General features: G+C 46.0%; 1 protein-coding gene across 9 annotated transcripts in view; it reads left to right on the forward strand.

Annotated features, from left to right (window-relative positions):
• The window catches only part of PHC2 (polyhomeotic homolog 2), a 103491-nt gene that overhangs the window by 41110 nt on the left and 45352 nt on the right, over positions 1-17029 (forward strand). For 8 of the 9 annotated variants that reach the window (XM_045548323.1, XM_045548327.1, XM_045548329.1 and 5 more), the window contains exons 2-4: positions 12526-12753; positions 15439-15597; positions 16653-16730. In XM_045548323.1, the coding sequence (XP_045404279.1) occupies positions 12580-12753; positions 15439-15597; positions 16653-16730 (411 nt within the window). In that variant the 5' untranslated portion in view covers positions 12526-12579. The remainder of the gene's footprint in view (positions 1-12525; positions 12754-15438; positions 15598-16652; positions 16731-17029) is intronic. The other variant, XM_045548325.1, reaches the window with a different exon arrangement.

Raw genomic sequence — 17029 nt, forward strand, 5'->3', positions numbered from 1 at the left:
CGTGGTTGCCCGGCCTCTGCTTCAACACCTCTACCACCAGGAGCTCTGTTCTCAGGAAGCAGCGCCATTCCACTCTTTAGCAGCTCCAGTTGTTAGGAAGTACTTTTTCTATTGAATTGAAGTCTATCTCCTTATAATTTCCACCCTTAGTCCTAGTTCTGACTTCTTTAGTTGTCAAAATTAGCTACCCAAGTTTTATAAATATGAGAAAAGAAGTAGGATAGAGTTTAGAGTTATACTTGGCTGAAAAAGTGTGGAGGGTTGAAGGAGATCTACCCATTTAGACAGTTTTCCCTTATAAATAAATAGTAGAGAATGGGTTGGAAATACAAGACACTAAAAGCCAATGGGTATGCTAAGAGAGAAAAATCAAACTTAAGAGTGTAAAATGGAATAGAACATTCCAAATAAGATAAGAAGCAAAAGGCTGGTCATCACAGGAGATCATAGGATGACCACAGACATGTAGTATGTCTCTGCTAGAAAGGAACGTTAACAGGAATTAAGGGATATTATTTGGGATAAATGAGGGTGGGAGGCCCCAGAGCTGGGTCTGGGACTCTGGAATAGCTTTGTGATTCCAAAGCTGTGAAACAGCTGCCAGGACAAGTTGCTAGGGCAGAAGCAGCGCAGGAGGAAGCCTTTGTAGGAAGGGCTGGGCCCTCTAAGTGGTGAGCTGGGCCAAAGCTGCGAGGTATTCAGGATGGAAGAAGGGAGTGGAGAAAGGAAGCTAAAAGTTCAAGTTATATGGCCCATTCACAATGTGATGTAGGCTCAATATTAATCCAAACACCTTAAGAACTGATCAGTCAATTGTTGCATGCAAAGTAGACCCAAGAAGAATGTACATTAAATGTTCACTTTGGTTTTCGAAAGCACTTTCACTGCACAGAGCTTGGAGTTGTGGGGGGATTTATGTAGTAACAGCAGTTGCTAACTGCTAGTCTCTCACTTCCCCCTTTCTTCCCAACACACATATGTACATAAGTGCACATATGTGAACACCCTCCTCTCACAGACACACACCCAGTGGCTTATGCCAACCCTCATTGTCACTTCTTAGAGTTTCACTTGTAGGTGAGGTTTTTTTCTTTCTCTTTATTCTTTTCCTAAGAAGAAAATTCCTAGAATTTGAGAATGGGGCTTTTCAGAGTCTGGTAGAAAACTTACGTCCAAGCCAGGACTAAGAGTATGTTCAATACTTACAAAGGATTCAAAGCCCAAATGTCTTGAGAGTTTTCCCTTTTCCACATTCAAAGTACATGAGCTCTAGATTCAGACTTTTCTGGTTTACACCACTTAATAGTTTTATGATCTTGGAAAAGTACTTTACCTCTTAGAACCTGTTTCCTCGTCTGTGGTTACTGCTCTAAAGCAATGCTAGAAAGATTAAGCAGGCAAAGGGAGGTTGATCATTGCTGAGTGCCTATTCTGTGCTGCATGTGGTGCTTAAGTGTTTTGCTTTGCATTTTCTTATTTACTTTTCTCAATAACTCTTAATAAGCAATATGATTACCACTGTTTTACAGATAACAAAACTTAGGCCTGGGGATGTTAAGTAATGTGTCCAAGGTCTCCCAGCTGGGGCAGAGGCAGGAATCAAAACACCTTTCTCTGACTACATCGCTCTTCCTCTTTCTCATAAATCATGCTGGTTCCCTGAAACTGCACCCAGCACATATTGGGCATTCAGAAAGGTCAGCTTCCTCTACCCTCTCTCTCCAAAGCACTGGGGAGCAGTTGTTTTTGTTCTGTGTTACTATTCAATTTTTTCAATTAAATGATTGCAAATGATTTTGTAAACACTGCTAAAAGGACCAGTCTTATGTGTAGATAATATATGTGAAAATACTTATGAACAGGAAAGGCCTACAAATGTTAAACACACCCTAATTATTATTCCAAGGGTTATAGATTTCTGAGATACTAGGCAGAGCCTGGGAGAGTTTGCCTTGTACTAACCCTACTTACTGCTTGAGAAGACTCGATGACTCATGTTAAGATAGTCCTTTTTTTTTTTTTGAGACAGCATCTTGCTCTGTCAGCCCCAGGTGCAGTGGCATCATTGCAACCTCAAACTCCTGGGCTCAAGTGATCCTCCTGCCTCAGCCTCTGGAGTAGCTGGGATTACAGTCCTGCGCCACCACGCCTGGCTAATTTTTTCTATTCTTACTCGCTCTTGCGCAGGCTGGTCTTGAACTCCTGAGCTCAAGCAATCCTCCCTCCTCAGCCTCCCAGAGTGCTAGGATTACAAATGTGAGCTACCATGCCCAGCCAAAATAGTCTTTTAGACAGCAGACTATAGGAGCCAAGTTAAATTCATAAGCACTGACTGGCCCAGAGAAGCCTATACTGGAGTCAGCACAAGTAGTTCTGCCTCTTGTGCATGGATGTACAACCCTGGTTTCGAATTCTACCCCTGCCATTTCCTAGCTTTGTGGCCTCTGATAAGCTATAGGGCCTCTATGAAGCTCAGTTTTCTCATGTGAAAAATGAGGAAATAATCCCTGTATCATAGGGTTGTGTGAGGAATAAATGAGATCATGCATATAAACCTCCTGTCTCTGAGCAAGCAATAAATAGCAAGAATTATTGTCATTTACCAGCACCAGGCCTGAGAACGCTGGCCTCCTAATGGATAAAAGATCATTTACATACCAAATGCAAGTCTCATGACAGCAGACACCATCTATCCCTGGCAGTCTGTCTCTCTAGAATATAGCAAAGTATTTAAACCCCTATTCCCTTAATCTCCTGATAGGGCTGTAAAGGGAAACTCTGAGGGAGGAAGGCTATACTCTTAGAAGAAGCCCTAGGGGAGCATGTTCAGATGGTCTCAGGAAATCAGGGCACCCAGCATAGCCCTTGCTTCTCCAAGGCACTCTCAGTGCTAGTGTTCATGGAGGTCAGCAAACTCTTTGACCCCAAGCACTACAAAGAGTTAAGTGGTATGACAGGGCCACTGGTAGGCCTGAGTTACAGCCCAGTTTGGAGGGGTGGAACAAGAGGAAGAAGAGAAAAGAAGGCTGGTTAAAAAAAAAAAAAAAAAAAAACTCTAGAAAAGTTTCTAGGCCCTTGAACTTTGTTTGGAAACCCTGGTAATCAGCTGTTTCCCGTGACCCCTGTCTTGGCTTAGTTATGCTTGTCAAGACATAGCAGTGGCAGAAAGACCAGCCTACCATGGTTTAACCCAGCATCAGACCGGTCCAAGGCTGAGCAGGGGTGGCAGAAAATGGCAAGCTCTAGAAATGGTAGCTTTGAGTGTGTGCTGTGTATGCACAGTGTATGTACTGTATGTATGCTTGTGTATATGCGTGTGCTGTGTGTATTGCTTTGTGTGTGTGTACTGTGTGTGTGCTGTGTGTGTATGTGCTGTATGTGTTACTTTGTGTGTGTGCATGTGCTCTGTGTTTTTTGTGGAGAGATTCAAAATGGAGAGATTTCTATAGCAGTCTTTTTTGTGGCCTTGGCTAGTGAAATTTCAATGTATGGATCCCCAAAATATATAGCATTACTAAGACTAAACAAGGACAAACTGACTGAGATTATAGCATTAACAATTTACTCTATCACTGGACACGAGAAAGATTTTTCTAACTTTGAGTTATGGAAGGAAGTTAGAGTATCTTTTATAATATCTTTGGTGGGGGAAGTCATCTTCTATGCTATCCTAACGTACACTCTTTCCAATCTGTGCCTGGCTATGCTAGGTGTTTTAAGTGTATTATTTCACCTGTTATTTAAAAGAAACCAGTGAAGTCTGTGCTATAAATCTGTCCATTTTACAGAAGAGGAGAATGAGGCACAAAGATGTTAAATACTTTGGCCGGGGTTGCATTCACATATGTAGACTATGCCCTAGCGATGTTTGTTCATTTCATGGAGTAGCACATCCTACCCTCTTTCTGAACTCTCTCTCATGATACTTTGCATTCATGTGATTTTGTTTGCAAAATGCTTTCTGTATCTATTTTGTCAGAAGCTCTGTGAGGTAGGAGGTAAAATACCACCTCCGCATGGTGCTGATGCAGCACTCCTAGCTGAGAAATGGTATTGCTGGCTCTACAACCCAGACTTTCTGACCAGGACCTTCTGTGTCTACCTTTACAGTAACCAGAGTCCCCATACCCATCACTTCAACACCACTTATCTTTTATTTCCCCATCTTGCTCCATTCCCAAATCAAAATTTATGTGTCCTGGGCCCTATTTATTGGACCAATAAATTTGAGTAAAGGTGTTACTGGCTATTAATAGTTTCAAGGGTACCTTCTCAGATAACATTGTACTTTCATGGGGTGCTTTAGTACCTTAACCCAGGACCTCCTCATCAGGAGGTGAAGGTCTCTCAGTAGAGCTTCAAGCTTGGTTCCTCTTTTAACAAAAACTAACTGTTGCTGGCCAGGCACCATCTTAGGCATTAGGGGGTCTAAAAGTAATAGAATCACTGCCTAGAGAAGAAAGTCAGCTGTCTTGCTATGTTATCGAAGTTGGGAAGAAGGCACCAAATCCAGGCTAGGGCACAGAAGGGAAGCCTGTAGGACGAGCAGATGTTATGGCTACATGGCAGAGAAGGATGGGTTCTGGCCAGGGAGATGGGGAAGAGGGGCACAGGGAGTGGCCCAGGCAGAGAGAACAGTCTAGGCAAAGGCATGAAACACAGAGTGTGACTAATTCTGGAATCTGCTGTGTGTGGGCTCGTGGTAGCCAGTGAGGCTGGAGAGAAATAGGAAGATCTCTAAACTGAGGCTGCCAACATTCTCCCCTTGCCACATAGAGGTATTTTGGGATTCTCAGCAGGGAAAAAGTATGTTTGGTAAACCTCCCCCATCCCACTCCTCCCCAGCTTCTAGCCCCATCTTCCAGGAACTTCATTATAACCATCTAATTTCATAAATGTGACTGCCACTTTTTAATTTCATAATAGAGTTGATAATGAGACCATTACTCAGAGTAATGGCTTTCAAACTTTCTGGGCATCAGAATCCGCCAGGAGGCTTGTGAAAACACAGGTTGCTGGGCCCCATTCCCAGAATTTCTGATTCAGTAGGTCTGACATGCAGCCTGAAAATTTGCATTTTTGGCGAGTTGCCAAGGGAGCACATTTTGAGAACCCCTGCCTTGGAGCATGCCAAGCTCTATGTTAACGAGGTTGTTTTTATGTCTTTGTACTCTTTTTTACCATTAGTTTCATTTGATCTTTTTAGGCTAGTCAGGTTCAATATTGGGCAGTGTATTCGTTTCCTAGGGCTGTCATAACAAGCTACCACAAACTGGGTGGCTAAATCAACAGAAATGTGTTGTCCCACAGTTCTGGAGACTAGACGTATGAATCAAGGTGTCAGCCGGGCTGTGCTCCCTTTGAAATCCTTCTTTGCCTCATCCTAGCTTCTGGCGGTCCCAGGTGTTCCTTAACCTGTGGCAGCACAACTCCAATCTCTGCCTCCATCTTCACATGCGGAGATTGTCTTGCACATATCTAATCCCTGGGTGTGTCCACCTCTTCACAGGGTATTCTTTTATAAGGACACCTCTCATGTTAAATGAGGGACTTACAGAAGATACAGAATGTATATCCCCATCATTGCTCTAGCAATGAGACCAAAGCTGCCCAAGTCTAGACAGAATCATCCTCATATCTTGGTCCCCAGACACTCAGCATTTGCACAATGTGGCTTTAACTATATGTCCCTTCCAAGAGAGAGCAAATCCTTCTTTCTCCTCCTCATATTCTTCAACCAACCAGCACCAGCCTGAAATATAAATACTTGATATAGTCTCTCTTTTATAAATTAGGAAGAAAACAGTAAGGGTGCAGAAAAAGTTTATTCACTTAAATGTATGGTGTTTTGTTTCACAATGAAATCATGCTATTTGGATTGCTAGGACTATATGATCAGCTTTAACTTCTCATCCTTGACTTCTATTTTTGTTGGCCTTCTTTTATTATCTTCGGTTTACAGAGACACTAAAGGTGGCAACACACAGAGGACGGGGGAGGGGGGAGCTTTTCGAGGAGATTTGAGCTGAATCCATCTGGACTGCACCCAGTATATCAGTAGCTTCCGACTGCTGCCAGCGGCATAATTAGACTGGTACAAATCAGGATGCTGTGTTCCTGCAGCAACTTGGAGGAGTAAGGAAGTCTCCTCTAGATCCGCTAAGTCTAGGGAGCCTGGATCTTGGGCTGCCACTGCCTCATGTCTCTGACAGAGAGGCAACCACAGAGGAGAGGCAGAGCCATGGCCATAGCACAAGAGCATCTTCACCCTCCGAACACGCAACGACAGGCACGATAATACCAGCAGCCATCGTGGGGCTGACTAGACTTCTCATTTCCTGTCAGGCTCTGATTCCATTAGGAAAAGCCTCACCCCGCCTTACCCCAGGGCTTTAGGCTAGATTTGGCGAGCTCTTTTCAGTATCTTTCCCCACTGCTTTCCTGGAACCTCTGTCACAGCTATAATCCACAGCAAATGGATTTCCCTGACACTGGGGACAAAGGCCTAGTGTTTCCTAGACTTGGCGGCTCCGAGGAGGCCAGAAGCATCAGCATTTCTCCAGCTGCTGGTCACAGGCCCTGTGGGCACCAAAGACCTGTAATACGATCACCCTCCTAGCCAGTTACAGTCAGCACGTCATTCGGTGTGGTCCCTTGCGGTTGGGAGAGGAGAACTGACTGAAATATGAATCACAGCCCTTCAGAGCCTGGGCTCACACAAAACCACACGATGAGCTGGAACCAGACTTCCAGTTCTGGAGGTCAGCCACTAATGAGATTTGGCTGTGGTTCATAGTGGGCGTCCACAGGAATGGGTGGCCTTGGGAAAGAAATAAAGAACTGCTTCGAAGTAAGAGAAGGGAAGAATAAGAGGAAAAATTAAAAGGAAATTGAATAGGGCTTGGTAAAATGCTTAAAGCCTAGATAATGTGGAAGTTTAAAGACTCAGATTGTCTAATGCAGGGCACCACAGTGCAGGATGTAAGGGGAGGCCACAGAGGCCTCAGTAGCCCTCGCTGAGACTCCGGAATGCCTCCTCTGCTTCCCAGCAGCACAGCGCTTTGAGGCAGAAGGAAGGTGGGAGTGGGGACATAGGAATTGAAAGCTTTGGTTCAAAGAGGGGAACTGTAGAAGAAAAAGTTTGAAAGCCACTATTTGTGTCCACACTTCCTAATCAATTGTTTCTTTCTAACTCAAGTTCCCTTCTCTACTAGGAGACCAATAAGAAAGAGACATATGGCAAGACCCTGGCTTCTGATTTCTCCTCAGGGCAAACTCAACCCTCTCAGTAGTAAATCTCTACCACCATGAGGCCAGTAGGTTTTCTGGGGGAGGCTTCCTTGGTACTGGAGGAGAGTCAAAGGAGCCATGTCACCCTGAATAAGTCGCTCACTTCTCTAAAAACTACGCCTCAGTTTTTGCATAGGAAAAATGAGGGAAGTTACAGTAATATTAGATTTTTTTTAACTGGTTGATGGGTACCCATGCATATTATCATTTATGTATGTATTACATAGATTATTTTATAAGTATATTTAATGGAGATTGATTAATAATTAGCGGATTAAATTCAGTGATCTCAGTTTCTTTCGACTCTGAAAATCGAGTGTGCTCTGACATGGACCTTGCCCAATGTCATTGAAATAATGGCTTAAGGTGAGATTAGGGGTGAAGTTGCAGAGTGTAGTGGGAAGAGTTCTGGCTTTGGATTCAGACCTAGTTTTGAACCCCAGTTCTGTGATGACCTCAGAGAAATTACTTAGATAAGTTTCCCATTGACAAAATTAGGATAATAATACCTACCCAATAAGGGAGGTCATAGTATACATAAAGCATCTGCTATAATGCTTGACAAGTAGGTGCTCAATATATAATCATTATTATTAGTATAGACACCATTGATGGAAGATACTAAAATTAAATCACAGGTGGTTTATGTTTTAGACTAGTTGGGAGGAATTTTGCAGATGAAGTGGAAATTAAGCTTTCAGATGAAAAGTAGAATGGAGTGTAGTGTATTTCAAGCAGTTCTATTCAATAAACATTTATGGAATGAAGCACCATGTATATATGGGAATATATGACATGCTCCCTGTTCTTCCGGAGTTCAGAGTCCAGTGGGGAAGATAGGCCCTCAAGCAAATCACCTTATTGTAAGATTACATTGTAAGTGCAAAGAGAGAGGTAAGTACAAAGTGTTGTGGGAGCAGCCATCCAACTGGATGGCTTAAAGGAAGAAACTGGAACCTAATTTGAAGGAAGCAAGAAGAGAAGAGTTAGAGGGGGTTGTGTTCAGGACATGTTTCACAGGAGAAACTCAAGTTGTTTTGAAGATCTAAGGAGTTGGTTAAGTGAAAGTGGAAGGAAGGCATTTCAGGGGAAGGGGATGGCATGAGTAAGCCACAGAGGCAGACAGGAGCAAGGTGTCCAAAGATTCAGGTCATTTGGAATAATGCTAAGCCCAGTGAGAGTGAAGTGTGGAAAAACAGTGGAAAAAAATGAGGCCAGGAAGGCAGGCAGGGTCAGATGATGGAGGGTTCATATACCACACTGACTGGCTTAGGGGGACTGTGGGCCCAAGAACCGGGGTGATTCAACAAGTGGCATAGGGACAACTGGATATTCACATGCCCAAATGTAGAATTACCATATGATCCAGCAATTTCACTGCTAGGTATATACCCAAAAGAATTGGAAGCAAGGACTTAGATATATGCCATGTTCACTGTAACATTATTCATAATAGCCAAATGATAGAAGCAGCCCAATGTCCATGAATAGATGAATGAATAAGCAGAATGAGTGGAATATTATTCAGCCATAAAAAGGAATGAAATTCTGATAATGCTACAACATGGATAAACCTTGAAAACATTGTGCTAAGTAAAATAAGCCAGACACAAAAGAACAAATATTATCTGATTCCACTTATATGAGATATCTAGAATAGGCAAATTCATAGAGACAGAAAGTAGATCAGAGGTTAGCAGGGGCTAGGCAAGGGAGCAAAGGGGAATGGGGAGTTCTTGCTTAATGGTTACAGAGTTTCTGTTTCAGGTGATGAGCAAGTTCTGGAAATAGTGGTGATGGGTTGCACAAGATTGTGAGTGTAGTTAATGATACTGAATTGCACACTTAAAAATGGTTAATCCACTAATCCTCTAGTCAGAGTCTGTCCTCGCCTCCTCTGTCTTTTGCATGAGTGAGAGACAGCCAGAGAGAGAGCACATTTGAAAGACAGCTGTATCTATCGAAAGCATCAGCTGGAACAGAGGGTGCAGGCCCGACAGACAGGGTGGAAAGAGAGGGAGAGAGACGTGCTAATCAGGCTGGGGGGGAGAGAGCTGCTCGGGGAGAGGGAGGCCTCGAGTGAGAGGAGAGGGAACTGGAGCCTGTGCCTCAAGGGAGCAGGTACAGGGAGAGCCAGAAGGAGCCAGATGCAGAGGGAGGCCAAGCAGGGCCAGGAGAGAGTGTGGGGAGAGAGCAGGGAGGTCAAGAAAGGGAGAGAGAGCTCATTAAGAGGGCAGGAGGGTGAGAGAGGATGAGAGTGAGGGGGGAATATGCTCCTATGCAGGAGAGTCACAGCGCGATGAGGCAAGTGTGAGCACACCAAGGCCTGTGCCAGTGATGAGTGGTGCAGGGGAGGGAGTGAGCACAGGTGTGAGAGAGGATAGGGACAAGGGGCAGGAGGAGCAAGAGTCAGAAAACCAGGGGCTGGGGCGGGGGGAGGCAAAAACTACTGGACAAAAAAGGCAAATTGGGTGGGGGGTGAAGCCTAGAATGAGAGAGTGAGGAGAGAAGGAAAAGGCGTGCTTGCCTGCACAAGGAAGGAGACAGGTGGGCAGGAGTGCAGGAAGTGCACTGTGCCCATGTCCCCAGCTTGCTGCGGCAAATCTCTCTCACCTGCATGAGGAGCAGTGGCTGTCCTTGCCTGTGCAGTTTTTCTGTAAAGAAATGCATGCTTTCTTTAGAATTTTGTGTTGTTTTATTTCTCCAGAAGGTTTGAGTATATACTGTCCACTATATCTGCCCTAGTGGCAGCCGTTAAAAAAAAAAAAAAAAAACGAGCTGTGGCCTGTCCATCCAGGATGGGGTTTATGCTATTCTCTTAATTTGCTGTGGCTACTGCCCTGTTGCTCCCACCATTTTTTATGTTTCTAAGTACTTCCGTTGAGATTTCCTAGAGATGAAAAGCAAGAACCAAAGGGATGAACCTAGGGGTGAAAAGCAAGAACCAAAGCCCAATTCTGGTCAACACTTTGGGGAAGGGAGGTGAGGCATTGAACTGAGACAAGACCTTGGGATTCTGTGGGGTAACCGTGTTTGAAAGGAACTGTCATTTCCTGATTTGTTACTCGGTGATCCTTAAAATTTCAATTGAGCCTCCTCTCTATAACTAGTTTTTCAGTTTCTACAAGATCAAGAATTATGCCTTCTACCACTTTCTACCCAGTCTAGCCTATCCTCCCTGGAACATAAAGTAAGGTAGATTTGTACAGTGCAGAGCACAGGAAATACTTGTTGACTTCACTGTTTCACTGAATCCTGCGTCATCATTAACATAAACATCCTTAACAAATAAGCAGCCATAATGAGGCCCAGCACTGAGTGCAGTTCAGGACAAATGGAATTCATGGACAAGGGCCTTGTCCTTTGGCAGTAAAAGCAAACATACAAACATCAGGAAAAAATCACTGCTTAAAGAGCCATGTCATGAGCGTAGTTGGAAGACTGCTGTACTGCCTTGGAAGCCATAAGCAGCTTGCTGCCTGCCGCCTGGAGTGGCTTGGGTTTCCTGACTCCCAACCTTCCTGTCTTTTAGCATTTACCCACACTTTTTTTAGCCCACAGTGAAACTCACCCTATCTGAAGAAGGCAGCCTGAGAAATGGTAACCCCAACTGAGCAGCACTGGGAGCTGACAACAGGACATTAATGACTATTTGGTATTTTGCACTTTCATTACTGTGAAAAATCTTATTTTCTCCATTTATTAAATTGGTATAATCTGCAAGCAGAGGATTGAATATCTATAATGGGGCGACAAACATTATTTTACATGTAGGAAGGAAAAGTTTATACATTGAATTAAGAATTTTAGGAATAGCATGAAAAAGGAAAAAGAGAGGAAACTGAGCTCAGGTCTGGTGTCCCTCTGCAACCACCCTTCCCCTCTTTCCCAGCTCCTCTCTATTCCCAAGCTCAAGCCTCAAGGGACTTTCCAGTTCTGTATCCGAACCATAGGATGGGCCCTGAAGGAATTTCTGGCACTCTTTACTGATGGTGACAGGAGGTTCCAAGAGGCTCTGCCAGTTCCATCTTCAGAGAGGCCTGATCTGTTGGCAGTGGACGGTGAGAACCAGGCCACACAGCAGCCAGTGCTCATGCAGCGCTCAGTCTGTGCGTGACACTCTGCTGAGTACTTTGTATCATCATTTTACTTCATGCTCACAACAATCCATATACCATCACGTTTGACAGATTAGGAAACAGAAGGTTAGACAAGTGTGACTTGCCAAGACTTCCCAGCAAGAAAGTGGCAGAGCCAGGATAAAGCCAAGTCTTTCTGACTCTAAAACCTGAGATTTTAACCAAATTGCTCGGTGTAGTACCCTCCCTACTCAGCATTAGAGTCAGAGAGCACTCGGTAAGTATGTACTTAGTAGAGAAAACAGAGACTTCAAACATACTCGAGCTCTTCTGGCTTTGAAAACAAAACAAAATAAAATGAACGTTTTATTTTATTTCCTCTTTATTTGCCTCTTTCTCTCATTCTGTTCTCTGTAGATTTTTAATCCTACTTCTTTCACTAGCTGGCTGTCTAAATGGACAAATAATAAGTTCTCTGATGTTCAGTTTCCCCATTTCAAAGATGAAGGGGATGCAGGGTGAGAGATGAGCCCTAAGGTCACTGCTAGGGAGAACCTTATGGGAAATCTGCCTCCTTTACTAGTTTACCTCCTTGGGCGGGATGACCAGATCATAGGCTTTAGAATCAGGCAGAACTGATCTCAGATCTCACCTAGTGAATCAGGCCTGGCCCTATCCTTCTGAGGGCAAGTGTGTCTCAAGACCTCAGTTCCCAAGAGGCCCCACCACAGGCTGTTTGGAAAGCTGTACATATACTGTACAGTTGTCACTTGGTATCCACAGGGGATTGGTTCCAGGAACCCCTGCAGATGCCAAAATTCATGGATGCTCAAGGCCCTGATATGAAATGGTATAGTATTTGCATAAAACCTAAGCATATTCTCCCAAATACTTTAAATCATCTATAGATTACTTATAATGCCTAATACAATATAATGCTAGAGAAATAGTTGTTATACTGTATTGTTTAGGGAATAATGATAAGGAAAAGTCTGTACACGTTCAGTGCAAATATAATTTTTTTTTTTTTTCAGATAGTCTCAATCCATGGTTGGTTGAATCCACAGATGTGGAACCCACAAATACAAAGGGTCAACTATGTGTGTTCTCTAGTAAACGTTTGTTAAACATTTCACTTCTGTGTCTTCCCTCCTAGCATCTGCCTGCTCTTCTGCCATTCGAGTGCCCTGACCCTGCCAGCCTATAGGCCATGGAGAATGAGCTACCAGTCCCACATACGTCTAGCAGTGCCAGTGTCACCAGCAGTACCAGTGGGGCCAGTAGCAGCAGTGGCTGCAACAATGGCAGCAGTGGTGGAAGTGGCCGCCCCACGGGTCCCCAAATTTCTGTGTACAGCGGTATCCCCGACCGGCAGACCGTGCAGGTAAACTCTAATTGATCCAGGAGTTGTATTCCTTAATCATGTCCAGGGCTAGCCAGGAGGAGGTGCTGGCATGGTCTGGTAGAATAACTGGGATGTGTAATAACTCTAGCATGGGCATGAAGGAGTGGATTAGTGGATACATATCTGTGCATAGAGGAGGAGACGTGATGCAAGATGGGTCCAATCAAGGGGCCAAGGTTTGGAGATAAGGAAAATACTTAGCAGATCAGAAAAACTCCTTTCTTACGCGATGGTTCACATCCTAGAGCGTTGTTTGGGAAGGAGTGTGTGTGGAAGTGTAAAGGACAGACAAGTAAAAATAACAAACAGAAAAAATGGCTGGGAGCTGCTTAGGCACAACCCAAACCCACTCTCTAAATGACCATTGCCCTGCAAAGAACAAATCCTTAAGTTTTTCAAAGACAGAGGACCAAAAAAGAACCCCCAAATAATCCTTTGTCATTGCAGCTTTTTACCTTCTTCCCTAAAGCAGCAGTTTTCAAAGTATCATCCATGAGGCCTTCCAAGTGATTGCACACTGTTCCAAAATGCGATCGCGACCATGTATTGCCGTCTGCTAGGGGCCCAGCACTGTACTAAGCATTTTGCATGTTTATCTTCTTCTCCTCCAGCTGCGAGAATAGTTATTATTAGGTACAATTCTATAGTTGAGAAAACTTGGACTCAGGGAAAGTAATAACTTGTCCAAGGTCATTCAGGTAAAGCAAAACGTTAAACCTAACTCTCACCCCCAACCTATGTTTTTAATCACTGCAATGCCTGTTTGAGGTTTCCAGATAATACATGCAGAAAAAAAGTGACCGCAGCCAAGAAGTGTTTACTCAAAGTAACTTTGCTATTATAGTTGGATATACTAGGAAGGTGACCTCGTCCTGCTTGGGCCCTGCGCCCAGATAAGGGAAGAGAAGAGAAGCCACAGCACAGTGAGAGGGCCTGAAAGATCCAGTTAAAGAAGATATCATCAGATACTCTAGACTCTTCCCACGCCCAGTTATTTCCATCTCGTACTTAGTAAAACCATGTTTCCTGTTCCAGCCTTGCCCCTGTCTCCCAGCCCCTTCATGCATGGTTATTTTAGTTCTAGTTTCCAGCAGTGACATTAGGATGTGCTCACCCGTCACAACTCTAGGCAAAAGGGATCTGGGGCTTCTGCTCTGGCAAGTGGAATAACCCAAGGTTGTGTCCTGTGCCCAAGCAGAACCACTAGGGGCTTGTCCTTGTCCATTCGTTGACATTCTCTCCAGACTCCAGTAGTCACAGTGTCTCAACTACTGCTGGCTGAACTGCTGGGGAGGTCACTTTCAGGAGTCTAAAATAAAGGCCTAGGTAAAGGAAATAAGAACAAATAATTCTGGGGAGAATCAGGAGATACAAAGAACGGAGTTCATATAAAAGAAGATCTCGGAGAGAAGAGTACACTAAGGGCCATGGAATCTGGGGGAAATGTTTAGAAGAGTTGGAGTGGGGTGGGGATGTCTGGGGGGACCAGAGCCCATGGAGGATCTTTGATGTCAGGCTGTTTTCACAGAACCCCAAATCTGAGCCCAGAGGTTGTTTTGTCCTAGAGTCACCAGCCCTAGAAACCACACTAAGCTGGAAAGATTCGACCAGAGGCTCACTGGCCAGGATAGGGCCCAGGCATGGAAACAAGCAGTGGTCGGGAATTCATCAGAGCTAAGGGCAGGAAGTAGGCAGAAGCCTGGCCAAGGCAGGGCATCACCTGGGAAGAGATGGCAGGAGAATGACAAGTACAAGAAGGGAAGAGAAATGTCTCTGGGACTCATGGGAAGAAGACGGAGGATCTTGGGGCTGGAGAAGGGCATTCGCTGTTCTTTGTTCCTGAGGGCAGAGAAGGATCAAAGAGCAGCCTTTTGTCATTTCCTAGAGACTGCTGCTCAGCCAATCCCATCAGGAAAGGGGGAACAGGCAGTAAGGCCAGGGAATGGGAGACAGTAGCTAAAAAGAGCGGGTGATGGAGAGAAAGAGAGAGAGAGGGAGGGAAAGAATAAAAGAAGAATGTGTCATCCCTGTGGTATTGGCCTCCTCGGCAAGGCCAAGGGCAACCTTCTTGTAAGGACTGATGGGACTTCTGGGAAGCTGTTGGCAGAACCTGGGGAGCAGCCTCAAATCTGCCGTGAAGTCCCAGCCCTCAAGGGGAGGGCGTGGCCTTTGCCTGAGTGTTAGTTTGGCTGGCCATCGCTGGAGCTCCAGTGCCCCCCTTCCGACTTGGCTCTTCCTTCCACCCCTTTCTTCTCTCTGCCTTGTTGAGCTTCACCCTCCTCTGAGGCCGAAGAGTGATGGGGGACTGGCGGGGTGGGGTAGGGGGAGAGAAGAACCTAACAAGCCTGGCACGGGACACTTCTGTCCCCCGAGCTTCCCTATTGCCCCAGAGTTGGTTAGAGCAGGGGTGCACTGCTGACTCTCGCCGGCGGCAGCTCACACAGAGCAGACTGTGCTGGGAGGAACCAAAGGGAGAGGAGAGATAGACAGTAGACTTTGATAAAGCTCTGCGCACAGCTCTTCTCCCACCCCTGGAGGGTGGCGATTGGTCACAGGTCCTGGTGTCCTTCTCTGAGCAGTTAGGGAGAACTGGGGTGGACCGGGCATTACTGCCGAAGGGCGTTTGTGCAGCAGCTGAGAGCTCTGGCTCCCGCCCCACCGCAGGTGATCCAGCAGGCCCTGCACAGGCAGCCTAGCACCGCGGCTCAGTACCTGCAGCAGATGTACGCCGCGCAGCAGCAGCACCTCATGCTGCAGACCGCAGCCCTCCAGCAGCAGCACCTCAGCAGCGCCCAGCTCCAGAGCCTGGCGGCCGTGCAGCAGGTGAGACCCGGAGGGCTGGCCTGACGCTGGTGCCAGTTGTCGTGGTTGTGAGAGTGAAAGGGAGAGGAAGCGGGCACTGCCCAAGAGTATCACATGCGTTCCCTGAGTCCTCCCAGAAGCCCTGGAAAGGGGCACTCCTGTCATCACCTCCTGTTGGCAGGTGAGGAGCAGAGCCCGAGGTCTCACAGCCCGTGAGTGGAGCAGTGGGATTCTCACACGCCCAGCGCGGGGAAGAAGTACCGGGAGCCCCTTTCTTAACCAGGTCACTGCACGTCTAGAAAGCGGTCGGGGATTCCAAGGAGGCATCCACAAGCAAAAGGCATTGCCCATTTAGCTTGTCTGTCTATTGTTGGTCTCTCTCCTCCTTGGCTGAGAAGAATACATTCATTCATTCACTCAAGAAAATGTTTTATGTACCTACTGCATGCAAAGTTTGTATCAGGCACTGGGTACACTGTGTACCCTGTCTTCTTGGAGCTTATGGTGGGGAGAGAGCAAGTAAACAGGAAGCAAAATAGCCAAGGAAACAAAATATTTCAATACCTAAGTTGTGATAAGCGCTAGGGAAGGGAACAGACTGCTCTGACTGAAGGACAAAGAGGATGACCTTGCACTGGGTGGTCAGGGAAGGCCTGTCTGCTGGAGTAACATTGAAGCTGACACCTGAAGGATGAGAAGAAGCTCACAGAGGGAGAAGGGCAGTTTGGACATTCCAGACAGTGTCTGGAAACTCTCGGCATGGGGCCGGGGGCCGGGGGTGATGGGTGGTGGAGGCGGAAGGCAGCGGTAAGAGCTAGCAGTCAGAGTGCTCAGTAGTGTCCGCCTTGTCCAGTCCCCTCAGTGATTGTACAGGGCAGCTACTGCTATTATCCCCACTTACCAAAGAGGAAGCCAGGGTACTTGCTCAAGGTCACACGGAGGAGGCAGATTGGGCGCTTGAGTCCAGAGGCCACTCTCCCTACTGCTGGCCTGTAGTGCCTCCTTTGAAAGATGAGAGACCAGGAATGACTGGGGGTGATCTGGGACTCCAGTGAGAGGAGTTTGTCCTTTTCTAGGCAAGCCTGGTGGCCAACAGACAAGGGAGCACTTCAGGCAGCAATGTGTCCTCACAGGCCCCGGCCCAGTCATCTTCGGTGAGTAGGGTGGGGGAGCAGCAGGCATAGGCCACAGCTCTGGTACCAGCTCCTGCCTCCTTGCCCCCCGTGCTCTCAAGTTCCCAGACCCAGTTGAGGTGAATCTGTAGCCATGCTGAATCATGGCTGGAATCTGTTGTTCTTGCCATCAAAAAAGAGTGCATACCTCCTTCTAGTGCTTAGATTAATAACTCCGTCATCTTTCCAGTGTCAAGGCTCTCTGTTAATAGCATAGCTCCCTTAACATTGGACCCCTGCAGCTCTGCACTGAGACACTGGGGAAGCTCCAAGGCCCAGGG

Source organism: Lemur catta, chromosome 3 (assembly GCF_020740605.2).
Source record: "Lemur catta isolate mLemCat1 chromosome 3, mLemCat1.pri, whole genome shotgun sequence".
In the NCBI taxonomy this organism is placed as follows: domain Eukaryota; kingdom Metazoa; phylum Chordata; class Mammalia; order Primates; family Lemuridae; genus Lemur; species Lemur catta.